The 8425-nt window shown below is 30.3% G+C and overlaps 1 protein-coding gene across 1 annotated transcript; it reads left to right on the forward strand.

Moving 5' to 3' along the window:
• Positions 1-2272: 2272 nt before the first annotated feature.
• On the forward strand, positions 2273-5676 carry LOC136970647 (DGAT1/2-independent enzyme synthesizing storage lipids-like). The gene is made up of 9 exons (XM_067265107.1): positions 2273-2370; positions 2696-2823; positions 2909-3080; positions 4164-4331; positions 4423-4616; positions 4694-4757; positions 4833-4908; positions 5389-5452; positions 5533-5676. Exons 2-9 carry the CDS (start codon positions 2704-2706, stop codon positions 5641-5643), a joined length of 969 nt encoding a protein of 322 aa, XP_067121208.1. The 5' UTR covers positions 2273-2370; positions 2696-2703; the 3' UTR covers positions 5644-5676.
• Positions 5677-8425: the final 2749 nt, after the last annotated feature.

The raw sequence follows: 8425 nt of genomic DNA on the forward strand, positions 1-8425 counted from the left end.
ATCCATCAATCAAAAACAAATATTAAAAATAAAATTTTAAATTTTAAAAATACACATATTTTTTTTAGATATTCTGTAATAAATTGTGGACAGACACGCAGTTTCTATATAAAGTAAAGACCACCGAAATAAAGCAATATTTACTAATTAATAGGTGAGTTCGGCGAATGCGCCGGTGCACGTACCGAACATTTAGTACGAGAATTGGCTAAACGTTCGGCGTGACGACAAGTCGATTCCAGTGCCAGAACTATCCCGTTTCCAGCGAGACAATGCGGCCGACTCCACGCTTTACTAATCTCGTTACGAATTTTCTTTAATTTTAGACGAATAATTAATTGCGGGAATTTGTAAGAGTCGCTTTTCCGACATTTCGAAGGCCGGTACCAATCGTTTAGTAATTCTTCGCTACATTACGTCACTCGCCGCGGACAGAAAGGTCTAGCGCCGTACGCGGTAACACCCGTCCGAAGCGGAAAAATTATTTAAAACGGAGCGATTTTCGGTGTTAAAAAAGAAACCCGTCCAAAACGGAAAAAATATTCGACGCAGAGCGATTCCGGTTTACACGGGTCGAACACGGGTTCTACAATCGCACCCCGTCTTTAATTTAACAAGAAGACTCCCTTTAACTTTCGTATATAGCAAAACCTGCGTAAACCGGAATGGAGCTATACCGAATTGTTTTTTTCCGATCGGGCAGGTCCGCGTTAGACCGGTTTTGACGCGACGTCGTCGAAATCGACGGTAAAACGTTTCGTAGAATTTTATTTGTCGACGCGTGGTCGAGTGGACCGGAAGGGGCCAACCGGAGACTCGCTCCCTCAGAAAAATGACTAAAATTATTTTTTATTATTAATTTTATTTCAAAAAATAACAATAAACATTTTAAATACGTTTATTATTTTATATATTTAGTTTCTTTAAAAAGAAGAAGATAAATTTCTAAATGAAATATATGTAAAGAATTATTTATACAAAATTCAATTAAAAATAAAATCATTTCTTCATTTAAATATCTAAAATAAAACGTCTGAGCAATTTTCCTCGTATATTTTTGTACATTTTAAAACCTTAATAAATTATAATTTATTAAGTAAATTAATATTTATATTTTTAACAGTAAAGTAAGAATTATTACCGTTTTACCATTTAAAAATAAGAATTTTCACCACTAAAAATGTGGAAAATTATTCAAAATATCAAAAAATAAATAAATAAATCTTTTTAATTTAATATTTAAACGGGAGAAATTTATATTACAGTATTTTTAAAAGAAATAAATATAATAAAATTATTTATATAAATAATTTATTAAAAACTTTCGATGGATAAATAAATATCGCGTTGTTATAAATTTATAGAAAATACTTAAAAATATATTTATAACTGGAATATTACTTTATAATATTCGCTTTATAAATATTATTTTTTCCTGGTTATTTATTAAATATAATTTTGTTTCATTCTTTCGCGGCTTCAAATTATTACGAATATATTTTTAATCGTTAATCTTGTAAAATATAAAGAAATAAATCATTTATTTTAATGATTGGTTTTCTTTTTTTATAATTATAATTGAAGCGTGAGAATTATCCGACCGCACTCGTCGGAATTACAACCTCATTTCGAATATCTGGAAGTGGTAGTGGTTTGCCCCCGTACGTCATACTTTTCCTGTTAACAACGGGGTCGTACCCGAGATCTATCTAACGTCTTGCGGGGCAAAATTTTAAATCGAAATAGCGTGACTTTCGGTCCAAATCGGGTGTTATTGTACAGTTAATCGGCACCTCCCGCCTTTAAGGTTTCCATATTTAGTTTCTTCTTTCGTCTATCTAGTTCCATTCTCGAGATTAAGGAAGGACGGACGGACGGTAGGAATTTCCGAGTACACTTTTTTCAAATTGCAGCCTGGCAAGAGTAATTCGTCTGTAGCAATCTTAAACTTAAATTTTAACTCGAAGGGAGTTAAAAATTACGATTTTAAGAAGAAAATTGAATGTTTTTCGAGTCCAAAAACCGATTTTCAAAGTTAAAAATTGGGGTTTTTTTATTTGAAGAAAATAATTTGGATTGTGAAGCAATTTATCCTTTTCCATTTTTTGGAGGGGAATTTGGAGTAAATTTTCCGACCAGTTCAATTTCGATGCGAGTGGTATTATTTACTTTATTTGTTTATTTGCTTCTTTTCGAGTGAAGCGGAACGGAAGACGAGTCACCACCCCTGTGACGTAGTTCCAGGTCGGTGGCTGTTCGCATCAAACGCTCGAGAAACACGGAAGTGAAGTTTATTCTTGCCTTTGGGTAACGATCAAGGTCGATAGAAGGAAAGACGTGGCCTCACAATACCATTCGATGCTGTAAGAGGTATGTGTTATACGTTTCTCTGTCGCTCCTTTACGTAATTCAATTGATAACAAAATTTAAAAAAGAAATTCTTTTAAAAACTTTTTCGAGTGATCTTCCTTTATAACAAATTCGAAACTTATAAAGTTAAAATTGGATATTTTGTAATTATATTATACACGGGCTTGCAGCTTTTATCCTTATGTAAAACTATGATGCATCCTTTGTATAAGGATAACCTCGTGTGCGCGTGCCATTAACTCTTAAATTTATGAGAAATTATATAATATAAGCGTATTTTTCCAAAAAAATCCTTAAAAATTCTCGTTTTATGGACAATTTTCAGCGTAAAACATGGGGTTTGATCTAGGATTTGGTAACATGTCTCGCCAAGCAATGGAGACGGAGATGTGGGAGTTGTATAACACTTACAGACATCAAATATGGTTGGCCTGCCCGCTTATACCTATTGTGGTAAAATATACTTAATTCATTTAGTGTTATATAGTTAATTAATTCTTTTAAAATGCTTAATTATTCGATTAATTATGCAAAATAGATGCTCTTCGTCTTGCCCGGTGTGTTGTTAGCCATGATATATATATCGGCGTTATTCCTGCAAATATATCGTCGATATTACGTCGAAGAATGTCAGAAGGAACCGAAATTTTGGAACAAGGCCCGTTATATGTTATCTTTATTATGGGATGCTTACGGATGGATTTATTACGGTAATGTATCGTTAATTGCCACTTCTAACGCCTTAATTTTGTAAGGAGACGTTTGATCGGCTTTTATAAGTTTAAAAATATAGATTTTATTGTATTTAAATAGGTTATTTTAGTAAATAGGCCATTTAAAGTCATTTGAAAAAAATTTTGCGCTCTTGAATCTTCCGTTTAAACTGATAAACATCGTGTGGAATTAGTGTCAACATATCAGTCGGAATAAGGGAAAAAACATGTTAAAATCTTATCAAAATTTATGTTTTTTGTTCTATATTCATCTAAATATGTCACTTAATATATTATAGACCTATATAAATTGTATTTAAATATAGAACTCGGATGCATGTACTGTACTTCGTTCGTAGGGCATAAACTTATATTTGGACAACGGCGCATAATATATACTTAATTTATCATTTTTCCTATTTTATACTAATTATGGAATAATTATATCATCGTATTTTAACCCGGATAAGAGCTTTAAAAAGAATAAAAGCTTGATTTCCTCCATATTTTATAGCGAAAGATAAATAAATAAATAAGAATTTTTGCAAAATATCGATTCATTTTATCAAAAATACTCCTTAATTTCGTTGGAATAATACATTTTTAATGCTAAGATAGTTCGAGAACAATGAATAATACAGTTATATTACAGTACAACGCGAAACACGCATTGATGAAGGATACGGGGCAAGTAAACTAGGCCATGTGTAAAATGATGTTTCTTATACGTGTTCGAGGTCAATTATAAAGTATTTTTTGTAATAAATATATATATTTTTTAAATCGTATAATATATAAATACTAGTTGCGCCTTTGTTAATAGGAGAATATCATGCGAGAGACGAAGGAAGTAAATTGTCATCAAGCACGGTTTCCGTTTTCCCAAATCATAAGAACGAATGTATATTATTAATTAATTTTAAAAAACACAGTTTTGACGAATTTAATTAAAGGCACGCGGTTATAAATTGAATATCTCGTTAATTATTTCATTAAAGTGGAATAATGTACATAAATCGATAGGTTTTCCTACATTCGCAAGCGTAACGACGATGGAGATTCTTAATGGATTCTTTTCAGGTTACGAAATAGAAGGACTGGAAAATATACCCGATAAAGGACCAGCAGTGATTATATTTTATCACGGAGCCTTACCTATGGATTGGTATTTCATGATTTGTAGGTGCTTACTAATTAAAAAAAGGATGATGGTATCGGTAGCCGATAGGATCCTCTTTAAAGTTCCAGGTTAGATTTCACCAAGAAATCTTTTAAATTAACTCTACAACGATTGCGTGTACGTAAATATATCAATTTTTAATTAATTTATTAAATCTAGGATGGGGTCTATTATTAGAAACATCGAGAGTAATCCCAGGAACATCAGAGGATTGCGTGAATGTACTAAAAAATGGCGATCTTCTATGTCTTTCACCCGGAGGATTGAGAGAAGCTCAATTTGGCAGTGAAAATTATAAACTGATGTGGGGTAATCGTTGCGGTTTCGCACGAGTTGCATTAGAAGCTAAAGTGGTGAGGAAAATAATAAAAATATTAACGAAAACCATTGTTGCAACGATATCACATTACGTTTCCCTTTTCCTCAACAGCCAGTTATTCCCGTCTTCACTAGAAACATCAGAGAAACCTTTTCTACATTAAAAATATTTCAAAGTATACTTCATTTTTTTTCTACAACATATTATAATATAGAATATTATATATTTTTAATATTTTATTCGTTTTTAGAGTGGCAGAGACGGGTATACGAAGAATCTCGCTATCCAACTGCACCTCTCTACGGAGGTTTTCCTGTTAAATTGAAGTATACATATATACATATATATATAGATAGATAATAGATAATTCATATTTATATTGTTATATATAAGGAGTAGACATTAAATAAATCGACGTAAATACAATCCTCATAATTTATTATTTCAAAAAAGGGGTCACAGACATGTTCTATATATAAACACAACGGTACAGTTCAGAAGTTCATCGATATTTTCAATGTGTAGAGCTGATTTTCTGGTCTGGATATTGTTCTAATTTTAAAAGAAAAAGAAAATTTCATCCGTATTTTTATTAAAATAATAATAATAATTAAATTTAGATCGTATTTATAATATGTATATGTATGTATGCATATATACATACGGCAGAAAAGTCGGTTAAGTGAGGAATAGCCACGTCATCTAATTCGAACCACCCTTTTTTATTATAAAAGTTATTTAACTTTTTTAAATAGGCATAAATATACTTAAATGTTACAACTTTAATTAAATTATTATTTTTTAAGGACTTTTATAGGACAACCCATACCTTACGATCCAAGTATATCTGCCGAGGAGTTAACAATAAAAGTGAGCTTTGATTTTTTAAAAATTATAAGTTTTTTAAACACTTTTTAAGAGTTTTAACGTGTGAACAAATTCATTTTTAGGCCAAAGAATCGATGGAGAGAATGATATTAACGCATCAAAGATTACCAGGAAGTATTTTTCACGCGCTTCTCCAGAGAATTAAAGACTTTGCTAAATATAAATATGTATAAAAATAGTTTTATATAATGCTTCTACGTAAAAAATGAATTGTTCGAGTGTTATATTAATAGAAAAAATAAGAACATTACAAAGAAGTTCGTTCAATTAAGAACTAAAGCGAGTAATTTTCCGATTAGTTTCCTCTTTTGGAAAATTGCATCCAAAAATTCTCTTCTCAGTGTGATACGTAAAATTTATTATTATTATTTTATATATTATATATATATATATATATATATTTAATTATTCTTTTGTACGCTTTATAAATGTAGAAATTTATGTACACGTGAAATATATTTTCCAATAAATTTCAATGATATTTTCTCCTTTTCTTAAAAAAAAATGAACACGTGTCGCTCATCCTTCGCATCCTTTTTATAATTTATGAAATTTAATTCGAATAAAATTCATTTATTTTCTAATTTTAAAAATCGATAATTTCGCTTCGTTCGGTGGTGTCATCTGGTGGTGAAATGCGTTACGAATTCCGATTTATTAGAAAAAGAAAAAAAACGCGATTTCTCGGGACTGTTTCTTAATATTTCGCCGGTTGTACGGAGTTATAATGTATAAATATTCGTTACTCCGTGAATAAATTAATATTTTATGGATAATATACAAATATTAGCTGATAAACCGGTGAGAAAATCAGTTAAAAAGATAAGCCGTTAATAGATACTTATTGATTTTAATGCAAATTAATTGATTAACTAGCGTCGAATGATGATAAACGAATATTTTGTTAGAGGTTTACTGGCAGAATTTTGGCATTTTTCGGTTTCGCTAGGCCCTAGACCTCTTTAATATAAGTTTATGGTAATGTGAAATTAGTTCCGCACTATACTTGAAAATGCAACGTTTCTAGGATCCTAGATACCGGAGTATTGGCGTGTTTTGCGAGTGTCCGAGGCCTGTAGATGAGTCGGGCCCTAGGATGTCGCTCTCGGGAATAAATTTGATCCAAATTTTCGTTTTTAAAAACGGTTAAATCACCAACAGGTATTGAGATCTAGGGCCCTAGGAATACCGAATTCCAAGTATGGCACCGACCTAGTGTCGATTCGTATGTATCTAAGGCCCCCGAAATTGAGGCCGAAGCAAAATCCTGGATTACTCACACCGAAAACTGCCAAAACGAGTCCAAAATGCACACCAAAGACGATTAAACGACAAACAAATAACTATGCTCATCCATTGAGATTTATTTTACAGTATATTTATATTCTTACTCTACACAACTGTTTCTTTTTTAAAAGTATTTTCAGTTAATTTAAGTGGATCAAATGCCGAATAACAAAGAAAATTTATTATTGTTCATTATTATTATTATCATCGTCGTCATCTTTTCTTAAATTTATTTATACCCAGAACAACTTGATGTATTAATAACTCTTTTAACACGTCATCGAATAAAATACCAACTTAACATTCAACATTTCACATAAACACTTTGTTTTTTCGTCATAACATAAATCCTATAAGAAAAAATCTACATCTTTCAAACAATTATACACAACATGAGTATGGGAATTTCTTTTCCTTAATTAATATATTATAATATCTTCAACGATGGATGAATGAACAATAAATATATTTATATTTATATATATATTATATATATATATATATTCTTATGAATAGTCAACTTAAATATTTACAGTTCCGCATGTATTGCTGTTAGAGAGAGGGGTTTACATACATTATAGTCGAGTGATGAAACCAAAAAAATCAAATTTTTGTGAGTAGGTCCGAAGAATCTTTCCAATGTTGAGCCTAAATATATATATATATATATATATTTGATACGCTTTACTAGAATTTACTGTTTTCTATACGGGCGTGATAGCTTTTTTTAATGATCAGACTATATATATTATTCTTCTATGTTGCTTCTAGTGCTTTTGGTTAAGGTGTTTGCTGCTGTCAGTATTAATCTTTGAGGCTCCTTTCCTTCTCGATGAATTATTTGATTACATAAATGAAATTCTGTTCGGATATGTTTTTGATATATCACGATAATTTAATTAGATATGCTTCCATTCTTTACGAGGGAGTTGGCAAGAATTTCCTTCTTCTGTATCGTGACTACATCTTATTAGTCGAAGCTATGTTCGAATTTATTTTTTAAAAAAAGACCTTAATTATTTTTATTTTGATTAAATTCCTTCTTCTTCTTCTTCTTTTTACAGAACTGTAATGAGATTATAGGTTTGTAAAGATATACAAATAATTTAATTAGACATCTTTAAGTCTTGCAGAAGTGATGGTTACAACGCAACTTTAGGGGAGTATAAATCTGCTGTATATATATATATGATTGTCCAGAATTTTATGTGTGATGTGGCACACTAAACAGAGAACAAAATATAATAAAAATAATTAAATTGAAAGAACTTTTAAACATTTTACACAACTCGTTAATCGTTGGCACCCTAATAATGTCCTTAGAAAATAACATCTAATTTGATATAATCTAAAGATAAAAATAATTTACACACGTCACTAATATACATACTGTTTGTTGATTTTTCTTCTTCTATATACAATAATACACATATAAATTTCTTATCCTTATTATTATTATTATTTTCTTTAATTATTTAAACCTTACAACTTCACTGAAGCGAAACAAACGTGAACTCCGCCATCTTGAAATGTAAACAAATTCGAATTTTCTCTGTGTTTTCTTTTTCCAATATGGAAAAATAACAATTGGAATATCTTTAAAAACTATTATAACAATGCGACTGAACTGTTAAGAAACTTTAAACAATAAAATAATTATTTATTTTA

The sequence above is a fragment of the Centruroides vittatus genome, unplaced genomic scaffold (genome assembly GCF_030686945.1).
Source record: "Centruroides vittatus isolate TY-2023 unplaced genomic scaffold, ASM3068694v2 contig_2073, whole genome shotgun sequence".
Classification (NCBI taxonomy): Eukaryota; Metazoa; Arthropoda; class Arachnida; order Scorpiones; family Buthidae; genus Centruroides; species Centruroides vittatus.

Bases quoted from the DNA above. Each gene is read 5' to 3' on its own strand.
- LOC136970647 (XM_067265107.1), top strand. From the start codon at position 2,704: ATGGGGTTTGATCTAGGATTTGGTAACATGTCTCGCCAAGCAATGGAG. The intron at 4,332-4,422 runs GTTAGATTTCAC...TATTAAATCTAG, and splicing joins GATCCTCTTTAAAGTTCCAG to GATGGGGTCTATTATTAGAA. The intron at 4,617-4,693 runs GTGAGGAAAATA...TTTCCTCAACAG, and splicing joins TTGCATTAGAAGCTAAAGTG to CCAGTTATTCCCGTCTTCAC.